At 53.3% G+C, this 17,362-nt stretch overlaps 1 protein-coding gene across 3 annotated transcripts in view; it reads right to left on the bottom strand.

The window, feature by feature from the left end:
• Positions 1-17,362, bottom strand: part of SCARF2 (scavenger receptor class F member 2) — a 119,165-nt gene that overhangs the window by 40,873 nt on the left and 60,930 nt on the right. For all 3 annotated transcript variants that reach the window (XM_008174576.4, XM_024111061.3, XM_042843208.2), the window contains 2 exons: positions 9,789-9,892; positions 1,913-2,030 (listed from right to left, as the gene is read on the bottom strand). In XM_008174576.4, coding sequence (XP_008172798.2) covers positions 1,913-2,030; positions 9,789-9,892 — 222 coding nt within the window. The remainder of the gene's footprint in view (positions 1-1,912; positions 2,031-9,788; positions 9,893-17,362) is intronic.

The raw sequence follows: 17,362 nt of genomic DNA, 5'->3' as shown, positions 1-17,362 counted from the left end.
GCCGTCAGAAGCGCTCGATGATCTACCGCGTAAATAAAATGAGAGACTGAGCCAAGAGCTGTGACTAGGGACGGAAGGTAACACAGGCTCACGGGGCTCTGGCAGAGCCTGACCTGAGTACTGACCTCAGTGGCTGCAATCTCCATTGAGCTCCTGCAGGCATGAGGGGGTCAGGCTTCCCCTGGGGGTCAGTGGCAAGAGGCTGATTGGCACTCCCCAGTGCACGGCTGGGCCCGTGCTGGAAGGGTCTATGACCCATCTAGGGGATGGTGGGAGGAGCAGAGGCTGAGGTCATGCGCACACACGCGTTGATATGGCCACGCTGAGTGCAGTTTTCCCATGGAGATGCCAGGGGCCAGGGCAGTAGAGCAGGGGGCTCAGAACCTGCTCCCCACTCGGGGCATGGGTACTGCAGTGAGGACATGGTGGCCGGGCAGGCTCCCAGACCGCACTCCAGCAGGACCAGCTCTTTGCCACTTTTCCTTTTCAGGCAGGAAGATAAATGCTGACCTGCAGGGAGGTGACGTTCAGGGTGGGCCTGTCAGAGCCTGGCACTTTGGAGCCCAGGCACGCTGCACAAGGAGAGGGATCGGGACGCTTGCTAATGGGGCCATGGGTACAGCTGGCCCAGCAGCCACTCCGCAGGGACACAGAGGCAACAACGGCCCATTGTTACTGCTGGAAACTCTACGCCTGCCCTCCCTGGCTTCAGTGAACTCAGCCCGTGCGTAGTAGTAACAGATCCTTGAGAGCTCAGCTTCCCCAGTGTACCTCCTTGCCCTTTGCTCCGCAGCTGCACCCAAGGGGCAGTCTAAGGGAGCATCTACACTGCAACAGACATAGAATCCCAAACACAGGCCTGGCAGGAACCTCGAGGGGTCACCTTGTCCAGCGCTGAGGCAGGACCAAGTAAACCTAGAACATCCCTGACAGGTGTTTGTCCAACCTGGTCTTAAAAACCTTCAAGGACAGGGATTCCACAACCTCCCTTGGAACCTAGTCCAGAGCTTAATGATCCCTTTAGTTAGACAAGATTTCCTAATATCTAACCTAAATCTCCCTCGCTGCAGATGAAGCCCATTACTTCTCGTCCTGCCATCAGGAGACATAGACAACAATCCATCATCATCCTCTTTATAGCAGCCCGCAACATATTTGAAGACTGTTGTCAGCCTCCCCACCTCAGTCTTCTTCTACTAAACATGCCCCCTTTTTTTAACCTTTCCACCTGCGTCAGGTTTTGTAAACTTTGGGATGTTTTTGTCGCTCTCCTCCGGAGTCTCTCCAATTTGGCCACCTCTTTCCTGACCGAGCCAGCACTAAAAGCAGAGGATAGCCGCACCTGGATGAGCGGCGGGGGGGGGGGGGGGTGGGGGGGTGGGGGGGGGCGGCTAGCTGGCCGGGTGCGATCCTGTCTAAGATCCTAGCTGTGTACTCAGGACAGCTCGCCCCTCCCGCTGCTGGCTCTGCCATGGCTACTGTGCGGGGAATGGCACCTCCAGCTCCAGTGTGGACATACCTTAAGCCATCCTCGGAGCTAGCTGCTGCTCAGTTTGTAAGGAGTGCGTGACCTTTGCCAGGGGTGGGGGAGAGGACATTCTAGGATCTCTCTCCCGGGGGGGATTAATCTAGGATAGCCTCTCCTGGGGGAGATTCTAGGATAGCGTCTCCCGAGGGAGTTTTCAGGCTATGGATGGTTTCCAAAACTCGAAGGAAATTTTTAAATTTTGTTCTCAAATTTTTCCATCCCAAACCTGAAAAACGCCGTGGCAGATTCCAGCTGAAGAGAACATGTTGCTTCATTGGACAGGCTCGGTGGCTGGGAGCCCGGCAGCTCCGGGATGGACGGCAGCGGCTCCAGGAAGGCCGCACGCTGGGCTCTCACGGTTGAGGCAAAGGCACAGACACTTACCCCTGAGCTTCCTCCTTCTTGCGACAGACACAGCAGCAGCAGAGCAGCGAGAGGAGGAGGATGAGCAGCAAAGCCAGCAGGGCCCCCGCTGCGATCACCCCCATCCGCTGATTGGCCTCTGAAAGACACACAAGGCACTCCATTAACGCACTACCCTGGGGATGGGTGGAGAGCCAGGAGTCCATCCCAGTCATGACCCAGATCCTATGGGCTGGCCAGTCGGAGTGGGGAAAGAGGGAGAGAAGGCACCTCCCCTGTTTCCTGCCCCTCTCCGCCAAACGCCTCAACACAGGCCGCTCAGACGCCCTCACTGAGTCCAATCACCAGCACCCCCACCAAGCAGAGACCATGATAAAATCTCTCCCCAAATCTCCCCTTTGGGGGTGACAGTTCCTGAGCTGCCCCTCTGCCCCACGCTGAGCCCTGGGGCTGCACCTCTGCCCCACGCTGAGCCCTGGGGCTGCACCTCTGCCCCACGCTGAGCCCAGCAGTTGGTGTTTGATACGGTGGAGAAGGGGGAACCAATGGAGGGATGCAAAAAGAGGAGTGACACGGCCAAAGCATCATTCTGAGTGGATGTGAGTGGGGCAAATTGGCGAAAGCGTACAAGATATTTTAAACCCAGGGGCACCATTGTGATCGTCTAGTCTGCCGTCCCCTCTAACACAGACCAGAGAATTTCCGCACCCAGAGCAGATCTCTTAGAAAGAGGCACCCAATCTTGATTTAGGCTGGGATTTTCAAAGGATTCTCAGAGAGTTAGATGCCCAATACCCATCGTAATTCAGGCCTTTATGTCCCTTTGAGAATCCCAGTGTTAAAGAGTCCAAGTGACGGAGAATCCACCGCACTTGAGTGAGTGCGTTGTTCAGTGGTTAATTATCCTCACTGTTAAAAACGTGTCCCTTATTTCTAGTCTGAAATTCTCTAGCTGCAGCTCCCACCACTTACATCTTGTTCTGCCTTTGTCACACAGATTGTTCATGGATTCCAAAGCCAGAAGGATCCCTTACGATCATCTCGTCTGACCTCCTGTATCACACAGGCCAGAACCTGCCCCACAATAATTTGTAGAACAGAGCTTTTAGAAAAAAAACATCTAATCTTGACTGAAGAATGGTCAGTGATGGAGAATTCACCACAACCCTTGGTAAATGGTTCCGATGGTTAATTACTGTCACCGTTAAAAATGAACACCCTATTTCCAGTCTGAACTTGTCTAGCTTCAACTTCCACCCACTGGATTGTCTTAGACCTTTCTCTGCTAGATTGAAGAGCCCATTATTAAATATTTGTTCCCCATGTAGATAACTAAAGACTATCATCAAGTCACCCCTGAGCCTTCTCTTTGTTAAGCTAAACAAAGTTCGATCACTTTAAGGCAGGTTTTCTAACCCTTTAATCATTCTTGGGCCTCTTCTCAGAATCCTCTCCAATTATCAACATCCTTTTTGGATTGTGGGCACCCAACCTGGCCGCGGTATTCCAGCAGTGGTCCCACCAGTACCAAACAGAAAGGTAAAATAGCGTCTCTACTCCTAATGGAGAGCCCCCTGTTTATACATCCCAGGATCGCATTCGCTCTTTTGACCACAGCATCCATTGGGAGCTCACGTTCAGCTGATTGACCACCCGACCCCCAAATGTTTTTCAGAGTCACTGCTTCCCAGTGTATGTGTGGCCTACATTCTTTGTTCCTACATGTGCATATTTACCTTTATCCATATTAAAATGCATATTGTTTGCTTGCACCCAGTTTACCAATTGATCCACAGGTCTCTGAATCAGTGACATGTCCTTTTTATTATTTATCTCTCCCCCCAGTTTGTATCATCTGCAAACTTTATCCATGAGGATTTTAAGTTTTCTTCCAGAGCACTGATAAAGATGCTAAATAGCATAGGAGCAAGAACTGATCCTTGTGGCACTCCACTGGAAACACATCTATTCAGCGACAATTCCCCGTTTACCGTAACATTTTGAGACCTACCAGGGAGCCAGTTTTTAATCCATTTAATGTGTGCCGGGTTCATTTTATATCGCTCTAGTTTTTTAATGAAAATGTCATGTAGCACTGAGTCAAACACCTTACAGAAGCCTAAATCTATTACGTGAACACTATATCAACCAAACCTGTAATCTCCTCCAAAGAAAATCTCAAGTTAGCTTGTGGCACAACCAGCATGTGGGTGGTCTGAGCAGCATGAGACGGGGCCAGGCTAAGCGTACACCAGGAGATCAGAGTCCGAGACAGGCCAGAGGGTAGATAGAGAATCAGGTGTCATGAGACAGGCAGGGTCATGTTACCAAGAGACCAGAGTCTGGCAGTAGGAGCAGGTAGTTGGGGGGGGGGCATCCTAAATAGGAGAAATCTCATTGCATAGACAACTTCCTATTCCTCTGCTTGGTTTAAATAGAGCAGGGGACTAATTGGGACTGCTGGAGTTCCACCAATCAGATCCCAGAACTGGAGTTCTCCATCAGCGTTGGACTTGTAGTTCTGGGGGTCATTAAGAGGACACAAGGTGACAGGTCAGAACTTATTGGATCTTAAGAGCCCTGTGTACCAGTGTTCAAGACCCACTGTCCCTGACAGCATCTATTTTCCATAAATCCAGGCTGATTGGCATGAATTACATTCCTCCCCTTTAGTTATTAATCGAGTTCTGTGGCAGCTGCTCCATTGTCTTGCCCAGGATTGATGTCAGGCTGAGAAGCCTATAATGATATGGGTCATTTACCTTTTTAGAAATTAGCACACTATTCACTTTCTTCCCGTCTTCTGGAACTTCTCCACTATTCCGAGACTTTTGAAAATCAACATTTATGGTACAGCACACTCCTCAGCCAGCTCTTTTAAAACTCTTGGAGGAAAGTTCTCTGGAGCTGTGGATTTAGAGCCATCTACTATCAGAAATCTTCGTCCCCTGTAGGCACTTGTAGGCTGTGATAAGTCACCTCTTAATCTGCTCTTTATTAAGGTATATCTCCTTGCATCTCTCACTATAAGGCAGGTTTTCCAGATCTTGAATCATTCTTGTGGCTCATCTCTGAATCCTCTGCATTTAGTCAACATGTTTTTGAATTTTGACACCAGAACTAGATGCAGTGTTCAGTCATGGTCTCATCTAACCTATATGTCACCTCCCTGCTCCTACCCAATCTTCCCTGAGAGTTCATAGGGCTGCCCCTAAGATCTGGGGATTGTCAGCAAAAGGACAGTAGTCAACACGTGGTTTTGAATGAGATTATGCAGACAAGGTTAAAGGGAGAAGGGGAGGCGACAACGAAGAGCTCTGGGGGACTCTCTGTGAAACCTGGGCAGGTAAGAAGAGGATCCTACATCTGAAACATTGACAGAGTGATGAGAAAGGGAGGAGGGGACCTGGGAGAGGCAAGAGGCTCCGAACCCGAGGGGCACACCATTCCAAGAAGAGCAGCCCGGTTGATGGCATGGAAGGTGGCTGGCAGGTTGAGGGGGATGGAGCACTGGCTCTGGGTTTGGCCAGGGAGAGGACATTCTGGTGAGAGCAGTTTTAGTGGTGCACAGGGGGAGGATGCTGGATTGAAGATGGCATTGGAGGAGAGGAACTCCAAGCAGCAGGTTCAATGAGTTTCGAGATAAAAGGGAGAAAGGAGACGGGGTGGCACTGGAGAGAAAGCATCTGGCACATTTCATGGGTCCCACAGGAAGACGAATAACTTTAAACCATCTGTGTAACCAGAGACACAGGCATGAGCGGTGCTCCCGCTGTGCAATGAGGCTGGCGCTGCTATCTGCACCGTACGGACTGGAATTTCCTGGCCCTGCAGGATTTCAGCTGGAGCGTTCCATGCATTTCACTTCCTAATGCCACAGAAGATTCTCCAAGCCAGTGGCTGCTGCCGGGCCTGGCTGTGATGTGGTGGGCCTGATTCCTGGGGAAGGCCTCACCACACTTTGTGTGGATCTTGCTGGGGAGGAAGGAGGATGAAGGTGGAGCCAGCCGGGAGCCAGTTCCACTCCCAAGGGGCCTTTCCAGCTGCAGGGAAGAGCCGGAGAGCAGCAATTCTCCAGCCACGGCCCTCACGTTGGGGCTGGGGCTATGCAGAAAGAGAGGAAGCTCCCAGCCACTGGTGTAGGGGAGGCAGAATGTGGCTCTGCTGCCCTGGGCTAGCAGATCCCTGGCACTCTGTGCGTAATGGTGCACTGTTCCTGCTCCTACGCTTCTCTCTGATGGTGTTCAGACTGGGATCTGATGCTGCTCAACCCATGGCCGTCTTGATCTCTTGCCTCGGGTTCCCCAGTGTTGCTTGCAAGGCGGCTCAGCCAGGCTTCTCGGTCACTACCCCTTGGAGCATGGCCTCTCTCATCATTCTCTGGGGGTCCATCACGGGTTCCCCGTGCCTGAGCAAAAGTGAGATCTGGAGCCGTCTGGCCCAGCAGGGCTCAGTCCAACTGTGGCTTCTTTCAGTCTCCAAAGGGACTCTCACATGGGGCTTGAGGGAGACAGAAAAGCAGATCAGAGCAGGGAGCTGGAGCCAGAGGGCCCAGGTGACCAACAATGAGGATTTTCCAGCTTCCCACCCCTGTGCAAGGAACCGCTCTGTGCAAATTCCAGACGGGATGGTCTGTGCCAACCACTGGACTGACCGGAGTCCCCCGGGGGAGACAGCAAACAGAGCTGCTATCTCAGAGATGGGAACAACCTGCCGATGGGAATGAGGGGGTGAGTAGGGCCTTTGCTGGCAGAGCAGCCCGGGGCCCGGCAACACCGAGGCCAATGGAGTCGCTAGACTGAACCTGGCGACTCTGGGAAAGGAGAGAGCAGGACACCCAGCCCGTGAGGAACTGGAGCTCAGCCCTGAGCCGTGAGGCCTCTCGGGCAGCCAGCTGCACTCCCCCACACTTGCCTGCCCAAGCTGCCAGGAAAGAGGAACCACGGCCTACTGGCTCCTGGCATCCCCCATTCCTCACACCGGTGCCTGGATTTCACAGCTGGATGGGGGCTCAGGCAGGCCGCATGCCTCATTCCACGTCCCGGAGAGAATCAAAGGGAATGGCACAGAGCTTGGCACAGCTGGCAGCCCCTGGCATGCAGAGCAGAGAAAGCAGCACCCCAGCGAGCTTGACTCCTCTAAAGGTGCCAGCATCCAGCACAAGGGGGCTGACCCAGAGCCCAGCCCGAAGCTCTCTGTGCAGAGGGCCAGGGGCCAGGAAGCCCCCTCCCGCCAGGGGATGCTCCTGCCTATCACACTCCTAATGGATTCAGTGCTGATGACAGGCAAAGTGCTGCACAAGGCACAGATAAAGAGGCCCCTGGTTAAAACTCAGCCAGCAGGTGACAGAGCAGGCTGGGGGACACAGGACTGGAAGGGGGCGGGCTAGTCCCCTGCTCTCGCAGGCAGCACATCATAGACTCCCATTGGTAAACTTATCAAGCTCCATCTCAAAACCAAGTCAGTTTGCCCCACTCCTGGTGGGAAGCTGTCCCAGAACCCCTCTCCTCCCATAGTTAGAAACCTTCTAGTTTCCAGCCTCAATTTACCTGTGGCCAGTTTAGCCCCATTTGTTCTTGGGCCAACACTGTCCTTTAGCGTCACTAGCTCTTCCCTCCCCCTGGTGTTTACCCCCCGATGTATTTACAAGAGCACTCAGCCTGGGTTTTGCTAGGCTACACAACCAAACTCTTGTAGTCTCTTCTCGTGTGCTAGGGGTTCCCTTCCCCTGCTCTGCTTCTGCTTCAGTTTGACTTCATCTCTCTTGAACGTGGCTTGTAGCCCGTATTCCAGATGAGCTCTTCCCAGTGCCTTGTGCAATGGCGTTCATACCTCCCTGACTCGAGGGGCAACTCCTCGCCTGATACGTCCTATATCAGAGGGGTAGCCGTGTTAGTCTGGATCTGTAAAAAGCAACGGAGAGCCCTGCCTTGGGGCACCTTTAAGACTAACAGATGTGTCGGATCCGACGAAGTGGGCGTTCACCCACGAAAGCTTATGTTCCAATACATCTGTTAGTCTTCAAGGTGCCACAGGACTCTCTGTTGCTTGATACATCCTAGAATTTCATCTGCCTTTTGCGCAGCCAAATCACATTGGTGGCTCAGAGCCTGCCTGTGATGAACGAATGCACCCAGCTCTTTCACGTTCTCTGTCGATTCCAACGGATGAGACCGCAGTTGACAGCAAAAATTCTTGTTACTCGTCCCTATGTGCACGAACTTGCACTTTATACTATTGAATTTCATCCCATTTCTACTACTCCAGTCCTCTAGGTCATCCAGTGCTCCCTGTATAATATTCCAGTTCTCTCCTGGCGCTTCCCAGTGTGCACACCTGTGTGGAGCAGAAGCAGGTGTGGAGGAGCAGAGCAGTGCATGGCACAAGGGAGGATGGTGGGAAAGGGCAGGGTCATGGCAATTTGCTAACGTTGGGCAGGGCTGGCAGGGTGGGACAGGACGGGCTCCATGGTGCAGGATGGGGGTATATGAACTGTCAGGGTGAGCCATGCACGTGGCTTTCACTTCTGGTCACCCCTTCACTAGACAATTAAATAGTGTTTAAAGCTGATTTGTAACAGGCAGGTCGAAGTCAGGTGACACCAGGCAGCCAGACACAGCCATGGCACAGTCAGCATCATGCACACTAGTTGTGGATCCAAGCAGGGTCCACACGTGCCCTGACCACTCGGCAGCATGTCCCACGGCTCCGCTGTTAAACACGTGTCAGTAAAACACCACTCCCTTGCTTAGCGAGGATGAACCCCCGTAGGTCTGAGTTCATGCTCCAATACCCCCAGAGTCTGGCATGACCGGTCATTTCAATCACAGCAGATCCAGGGCTAGGATAGCAGGTGCTTTGCAGGTCAGGACTGAGAGGTACTGAGAGTTGTGTGCATGGGAGGGAATAGAACGGGCCGAGCAGGAGGGCTGTAGGTCGGGATCGAGGGGCATCAGCAGAGCTCTGTGCATGTCTGAGGGTGCGCCCAGGACCAGAACAGCAGGGCACTGTGGCCTGAGATCTATGGGCAATGGTGGAACAATTGGGGAGAAGCTGCTGCCAAGCCCGGCTTAGTCCATACTGTTTATACACAATGCAATTAGACTGTTCCCTACATGAAAACTTCCTGTTGCGGTGGTCACTGCACGCACCCCGGCAGCCTAAGCTGATAACATCTTCCCTGCTGCTGGTCCTAACAGACTCGAAGCATCAGCAGGAAAGCGAGTCTAACACACTCAATGCATTCAAGAATCTATCGCTGCACCTGCTTCCTTGTCCGCCTGATTGCAGATCCTCAACAGGCGACTCTCTGGCTCCACCTGGTTTCCTCCCCATGCGGTGACGGTGGGGCAGCTTTGCAGACAATAAATCACGTGGTGGAAGAGTGCCCAAGCTGACATCTGGAGAGCGGCCTACAATGCCTGGCCTCCCAGGACACAGTGGCCATCCTCTGGTTATGGAACCTGGACAATAGCCCTGAGGTCTGCACAGGAGAGAGACTGAAGGCCCCAGGGCGTGCCCCGTACAGGAAGTGTGCCGGAGCTCAGGCTGTGGCTCTAAGATGCACATGCAGTGCTCGTCTGGTGCAGTGAGAACCTACCTGATCCAAGCCAACCGGGTGGGGGGGGGGAGGGGAGAGAGCTGGGGGGCTCTCCTGGACAGTGGGTGCAGGAAAAGTTGGGGAGCATCTCAGTTATGTCTGGGGCAAGTGGGCCTGGCTCCTCTTAGCAACAGGATTGGGTGCAGTGGGTAAGGGGGGCTGGAGTGCCTGGGGGGAGAAGCACCAGGATAGCTGAAAGCCCCACCCCCACAGCTCCTGTTTTCTAGATAATATAGCAGAAAGGGGCCCTGCCCGCCCCCATCCGACTCCACACCCAGACACAACTACTGCACTCACCCATGTGGCAGGCTCCAGTCAGGGGGTCACATGTGTCATCATGGCAGCTGCAGGACTTGGCGCAGTTGACTCCGTACTGACCAGCTGGGCATGTCAGGTTACAGCTGGAGAGGAGAGAGAGTCCCACATCAGCAGTTCTGAGCCCCCCACTGGGCTCCTCACAGCCCCCTTGAGCCGCAACGCCTGCCCTGGATCTCCGCCTGGGGGTGGAGCTGCGCTGGGAGGAAACTCCCGTATCCTGGTGGCTCAAGCAACAAGAGACGTGTGCGGAACAAAGAAGTGGAGCTGCTCAGGGCTTCCCAGGAGCCCCAGCCATTCCCCCACTCCCCATTCCAGGCTTGAGCTGCGGGCTGGAAGGGACAGAGGGAGGAGCTGTATGGTCACCACTGGCCAGACACACAAGCATCTGCAGTAGCCTGGGGCAGGGGAGCAGAGGACCACAGCCATGGAGGTTAGAGATGAGAAAGCCCTGCTAACTTCTGTGGCACCCACCCTGGGGGCCAATGAAAGAATGGCCCAGGGTAAATGAGGAATGGGAATACAGGCCTGGACTGAGATCCCAGCTCCTGCCACAATCGCTGGCGTGGGCCAAGCCCACAGGCCACAACCCAACAGCCCTTAACCTCTGGCATTTATCCACCACAAGCTGTGCTCTGGGCCCCTGCAGCAGTCCATGATGCCATCAGCACCCAAGGGACCATGGCTCCCCACGCTGTCCCAGGGGCCGGGACACCATCTGCCCTGGGAAGGAGCAGACACTTGAGGGCTGGAGCTGGGGCGTTGGCAGGTAGCTTCCATTGCCACTCCAGCCTGCAGCAACCACGTACCTCCCTCTAGCGGGAGATGATGGGGCTCTCCTGGGCTAGAGCTCTCTTAGACCAGTCGCTGGTGCTGGAAGGGCAAAGTGGGCAATGAGCCAGAAATAAGAGAAAAACCATCACTCTGCAGGGCCTGGGACTGCATGGTCCCTCAGGGTGTTTCCCAATGCTTGGTCCTGCCAGTTCGTGCTGGGACGCCGTCACGTCCCTCAGGGGCTAGGTCATGATGACCTGGGATCCTAGTTTTCCGTGATAAAAAACCCAAAATTCTCCTATAAAAAACCATAAAAATCTGTTTTTCTGTGATTAAAATGAAATGCTGAACTTTAGTTTTCCTAGCCACAATATATACAGTATCAGCTGAACACGTTTTATTGATATATTTACAATTTTTAAGCAAGTTTGAAGCCTACCAGTGACACCAATCATTATAATACAATAAAATAGAATTGCAATTTGTATTTCTTCCAGATTCCAAATACTTCTTTCTGTATTCTATATTTTCAGATTTTTTTAAATGCACAAAAAATAAAGTGAAAATTGCTTTTATATTAACATTACTCACTTTCTGAGTTAGTCCTGGAGGCTGAAGTGAAATTTGAGATGCATTAAAACACAAATCCCTATATGCCATTGAGTAACCTCTATACGCCGGAAACAGTTTATTGGAGTCTGTTTAGCGATGTAAATTTAATGGGCATTCAAAAATCAACCACAAGAGGGGGAGGTTGCGCACATTGAAGAAGTGACACTGGTACTTTCATTAAAATTTAGTTAATGGTTAATATATGTGCTTATTTTTTCACAAAAGGTAGAAACTAAAGGTTCTCTGTAAAAATGCAAATTCTGCGTTTTTCTGTGGCAAACGGATTTCTAGGATCCCTGCTGATGACACAAAGTTTGCTCTGGGATTTGGCCTAAACTGCCCTTTTCTCACTTTCATCTCATTTCTATTATAGGCTGACCCTCTCAGAGCAGCCTGTATGTCCCCGCTGTGCCCTCAGCTATGCCACCTGCTGGTATCCTGCCCCTGTAGGAACTACTCATTCATAGCTCACTGTTTAATCTCCCCTCACAAATCACCAGCTTTCTGGTCCTTCCTTGCTTTCTTCTGAGCTTCCTCCAGCCTTCAGGGTTGTTCTGGTAACCAAGTGCCAGCACTGAAGATAAAGTGCCAGGTGCAGTCACCCTGGAGTCTCACACAGCCAACCCCCCCCCCACACACACCCCACTGTGCAGCCCCAAATCACACGAGCCCTGTCTGCAACTCCCTGTTTGCTGCTCTCTGCTCCCACCCGTGTGTTTCACGGGAGATTGCGCACATTTCTCCAGAACCAAGCCCACTTTGTCATTCCTGCTGGGCTCCGCATCTCTCCTCACTGGAGTCTGAACAGCTCCCAGTTTACTTATCCCCTGCCAATGCACCAATACTGCCACTGCTGATCATGATCGAATGTGCTGTGAGGATGGAGTTCACACAGATCCCTGCCTCACTCTGCTAGGCACCAGCCCCCAGCCTGGGGCATCACAGCTCTCCAGTACTGGGACCGCAGCAGCAGGATGGGCTGCCCAGATGAGCAATGTGCAGCTGAGGTAGGAGACCAGTGAGTGTGTAGAAGGGGGTCCAAGGGGGGCACAGGTAGGGGGACGTAGGGGGCTGTGGTGAGGGGAAAGGGTGCAGGGGGCTAGGGCTGCGGGGGACGCAGGGAGGAATGTGCAGGGGGCTGAGGAGGGGGGTGCAGCTGGTGCATGGGAGACAGACTCTAGGTGGGGGGCTGGGTACATGGGGGGCAGTCCCTGGGTGGGGGCTGGCTGCCGGAGAGGGCAGTCCTGGCGGGGGGCGTTCTGCCCTTGACAAGGCCCCCTGTCTCTGCAGGGCAGGCAGATGTGCCAGCCCAGCGTTGGGGGTTCCTGGGTGCTGGGGGGATAATCGCTGTGGGGTTGGGTGAAGGGGGCATTCCCGGACTGGAGGGGCAGTCCCCAGCTGGGCTCCCAGGCGCCACAGCTGCGCTTTCCAGATACTCAGCTCAGTTGAAACGAAAGGCACCAGCTCGGTTTGAATCCTAGTGCTGTCATATAACAAACACAAAACATGCTTTCTTTTGTAGATACACAGGTAATATATCTAGTGTGTGGATGGGGCCCACATAACACACAGAGAGCTGCATATGCAGCCCACAATGGTAAATAGGGTGAGAACAACTGCTTCAGAGGAAGGAAATAAAAGACGACAATCCCAGAATACGGCGGGGAAGAGGGGCGGGAGAAATCCCTTCCTGAACCCTGCTGGTTGTGGCTGAAACCCTGAAGCATGAGTTTTAGGAACATAATAAGGCATGCTGAGCCCTGCCCCCCACCCTCACAAGCAACCCCAGCATACAATCCCACTCCTACCTTTGTCCAGCTCTCTCTTAAACCAAGTAAGTTGTTTGCCCCCACAACTCCTATTGGGGGCTGTTCTAGATCCTCACCCCTCTGATGGTCAGAAACCTTCTTCTAATTTCCAGCCTGAATTTGGCCCTGGCTGGTTTATCGCCATTTGTTCTTGTGCCAATACTGACCTTTAGCTTCAATAGCTCTTCTCTCCTCCTGGTGTTTACCCCCCTGACGTATTTATCGGGAGCAGTCAGGTCCCTTCTCAGCCTTCATTTTGCTAGGCTAAGCTCTTCCAGTCTCCTCCACTCCCTTCATCATCCTACTAGATCGTCTCTGCTCCTGTTTCAGTTTGAATTCATCGTTCTCAAACACAGGTGACCAGAGATGTAAAGAGTATTTCAGAGCAGGTCTTACCCATGCTTTGTACAATGGTATTAATACTTCCCTCTCTCTGCTGGAAATGCCTCGCCTGATCGATCGTTGTGAACGTTCTGTTCCCGTATGTCCAAGTTCCTGGAGTGCTCACTAAAGCGCTGGGGGCATTCAGGGAGCTGGGGCCACAACATGTGGGCTGGACCCACAGCTCCTTGGCTGATAAAATCTGGTGGGGAGATCCAGTGTTGGCTTTGTTATCTGTTGAGCTTGCCAATGCCTCCCCTTAGGTCTGCCTCCCGCCATGCAATTAAGCATGTAAGGAATCCCATTGAAGTCAATGGGACTAGTCAACCCATTCTCAGCATACTCCTGCCTTTGCACATGGTTTGGTGATTGCTCAATTGGGGCCATAGTGATTAAACAAACCCAATTTTTTCAATCTTCCCTCATAGGTCATGTTTTTTAGACCTTTAATCATTTTTGTTGCTTTTCTCTGGACTTTCTCCAATTTGTCCACATCTTTCCTGAAATGTGGCACCCAGAACTGGACACAATACTCCAGCTGAGGCCTAATCAGCGCTGAGTAAAGTGGAAGAATTACTTCTCGTGTCTTACTGACAACACTCCTGCTAATACATCCAGGGCTGGCTCCAGGGTTTTGGCCGCCCCAAGCAGCCAAAACAAAACAAAACAAAAAAAGCCGCGATCGTGATCTGCGGCGACAATTTGGTGGAAGGTCCTTTGCTCGGCGCGGGAGTGAGGGACCATCCGCTGAAATGCCGCCGAATACCTGGACGTGCCGCCCCTCTCCGAAGCGGCCGCCCCAAGCACCTGCTTGGTAAGCTGGCGCCTGGAGCCGGCCCTGAATACATCCCAGAATGATGTTCGCATTTTTTGCAACAGCGTTCCGCTGTTGACTCATATTTAGCTTGTGATCCACCATGACCCCAAATCCCTTTCTGCAGTACTCCTTCCTAGGCAGGCATTTCCCATTTTGTATGTGTGCAACAGATTGTTCCTTCCTAAGTGGAGTACTTTGCATTTGTCCTTATTGAATTTCATCCTATTTACCTCAGACCATTTCTCCAGTTTGTCCAGATCATTTTGAATTTTAATCCTATCCTCCAAAGCACTTGCAATCCCTCCCAGCTTGGTATCGTCTGCAAATTTTATAAGTGTTCTCTGTATACCATTATCTAAATCATTGATGAAGATATTGAACAGAACTGGACCCAGAACTGATCCATGAGGGACTCCATTCGTTATGCCCTTCCAGCTTGACTGTGAACCACCGATAACTACTCTCTGCGAACGGTTTTCCAACCAGTTTTGCACCCACCTTATAGTAGCTCCATCTAGGTTGCATTTCCCTAGTTCATTGGTCACCAACCAGTTGATCGCAATCGACTGGTCGATCCTAGAGGATCTCCCAGTCGATCGCAATCTCCAGCGGTGCAGTGTGACTGCTGCTAAGGCAGATTCCCTGCCTACCCCCGCCCCCATGCCGCTCCCGGAAGGGGCCAATGTGCCCCTGTGGCCCCGGGGGCGGAGGGAGAGGGATCTCCCTCTGCGCGCTGCTCCTGCCTGCAAGCACCTGCCCCCGCAGCTCCCATTGGAGGGACTGGAGCCATGTGCCCTCCCTCCTCCCCCCACCCAGGGGCACAGCGGCGCGTTGGCCCCTTCCAGGAGCAGTGTGGGGCTGGGGTAGGCAGGGATCCTGCCTTAGCCTTGCTGTGCCCACCACCGACTGGGAGCCGTTGGAAGTCAGTGCTGCTCGGCGGGAGGCTGCACTCCAACCCCCATCCCTGAGCCCCCTCTTGGACCCAGCACCCCATACCCCCTCCTGCACCCCAAGCCCCAGCCCTGACCTCCCTTCCAGAGCCAGCACCCCATACCCCCTCCTGTACTCCAACACAATGCCCCAGCCCAGAACCAACTCCTGCACCCAAACTCCCTCCTAGAGCTTGCACCCCATACCCCCTCCTGCTCCCCTACCCCCTGCCCTAGGCTCAACCCAGAGCCCCCTCCCACACTGCAAACCCCTCGGCCCCAGCCCAGAGCCCGCACCCCTTCCCAAACCCCGGCGAAAGTGAGTGAGGGCGGGGAAGAGCGAGCGACAGAGAAAGTGGGGGTGGAGTGAGTGGGGCAAGACTTTGGGGAAGGGACAGGGCCTCGGGGTAGGGGTGGGGTAGATCCTGGGTTGCCCTTAGATTCAAAAAGTGATCTTGGGCCTAAAAAGGATGGAGATCACTGCCCTAGTTTGTTTATGAGAAGGTCATGCGAGACAGTATCAAAAGCTTTACTGAAGTCAAGTCATACCTCATCTACCGCTTCCTCCTATCCACAAGGCTTGTTACCCTGTCAAAGAAAGCTATCAGGTTGGTTTGACACAATTTGTTCATGACAAATCCATGCTGACTGTTACTTATCACCTTATTTTTCTTCTAGAAGTTTGCAAATTGATTGCTTAATTATTTGCTCCCTTATCTTCCAGGTACAGAAGTTAAGCTGACTGGTCTGTAATTCCCCGGGAATTACAGGTTGCCTTTAGGTGTCGACAGCAATAGATGGGGCTCTCAGATTCCCTGGAGCCCATCCCTCCAGCTTTTAGGACTGGGTAAGCAGGGATTGCTGGTCTCATCGGTAGATGGCCTCCTCCTGGTGGTGGACCAAGACGAGTTACTGTGGCTCTGACAGCCTGACTGTGAGATCCTGTCCTATGGAGATCCTCAGATGGTGCCCATCACCACGGTGCCCCGGCCGCTGGTGCCATGTCTGTGGAGCCCGGCTTGTATGGTGAGAACTGTGCTTATGTGGCTCTGTTCCAGTCTCGCAGGAGGACCAGCCCAAAGGGCTCTGTTAGGTGGTGGCTCATCTCACCTGAGGGCTCTGCCCTGTCACCTGCTGCTCTCTGCAGCACACCTGTAGCCTCAGGGTGGGGGCTTTGAAGTGCCAGGCGTTGGAGACAGACTCTCAGCTCTATACCTCTCGCCTCAGGTGGGGCAGGTTCTCAGCTTCCCCTGCTGCAAGCCCAGACCGGGGCTCAGCTGCGAGCAGGTGGCTGAAGCTCTGTGCAGAGGCAGCCGAGGAAGTAAGCCAAGGAAAGAGCAGAGGTGGCAGCTGCCACCGTGTTGTGGGGATTTGCCAGGTCACGTTTGCAGTGCCCGAGTGTCCAGACAGCCGGGGTGGCCCAACGTGCTCCTTAGCACCTGGGCTTGGCGAGGAGAAGATGGCCTCTCCTGGCTCCTGTGTCTCCTGCAGCCTGAATCAGCATAGCACACTCTACGTGAGCTGTGGCCAGGCATGGGATGCAATCACCCGCTCACTAGCAGCGCTGCACTAGGGCTGCCGCCTGTCCAGGTTTTCCCTGGATCATCCCTCTTTTGCCGTAGTCGTCCTGAGAAATCGGTCAGGGTGCTCAGAACGTGCTGCCGGCTGTCCGGTTCTAAGAGTTCAGGATCATCCCGGATGTCCTGGGGTTTGCGTCTTACAGGCGGCAACCTGACGTGTTACCTCTCTGCTGCACAGGCTGCCGCTGCTTCTGGTGAAAGTGAAGACATTAGCTCAGAGCCATAAAACTTTCATGGTTTGGGCCCTAGCCTGGCAGAACCGGAATCTATGGCCCTTCCTGCCACACTAGCAGCTTCTCTTCAGGGGTGGGGTGAGGGGCCAGCACTTTAGCAGAGGAGGTGACATGCGGCGAGGATGGGGACCCCCTGTCTGCTGTGCAGATCTGTGTGTGTGAGAACTTATTCCGGTGCCTAGAGAGCAACAGGTGCGGTGGGTAGCAAACAACAAGCCAATCAATGGGGCACGAGCTCTGAGCTGCCCCCAGTGCACTCTATGCTGGGTCCGCTGGCCCCTCCAGACATATGCTCTGCACTGGGCTTGTCCATTGCCAATGTGCCCTGCACAGACTGCCTTCCTCAGTGAAGTTTGCCAGTGTCTAAGGCAGGGGTGGGCAAACTACAGCCAAACTACACATCTGGCTCTTCAGACATTTTA

Source organism: Chrysemys picta, chromosome 15, assembly GCF_011386835.1.
Source record: "Chrysemys picta bellii isolate R12L10 chromosome 15, ASM1138683v2, whole genome shotgun sequence".
Classification (NCBI taxonomy): Eukaryota; Metazoa; Chordata; order Testudines; family Emydidae; genus Chrysemys; species Chrysemys picta.
Note: the sequence above shows the minus strand (reverse complement) of the source record. Positions and strands in the feature narration are given on the sequence as shown.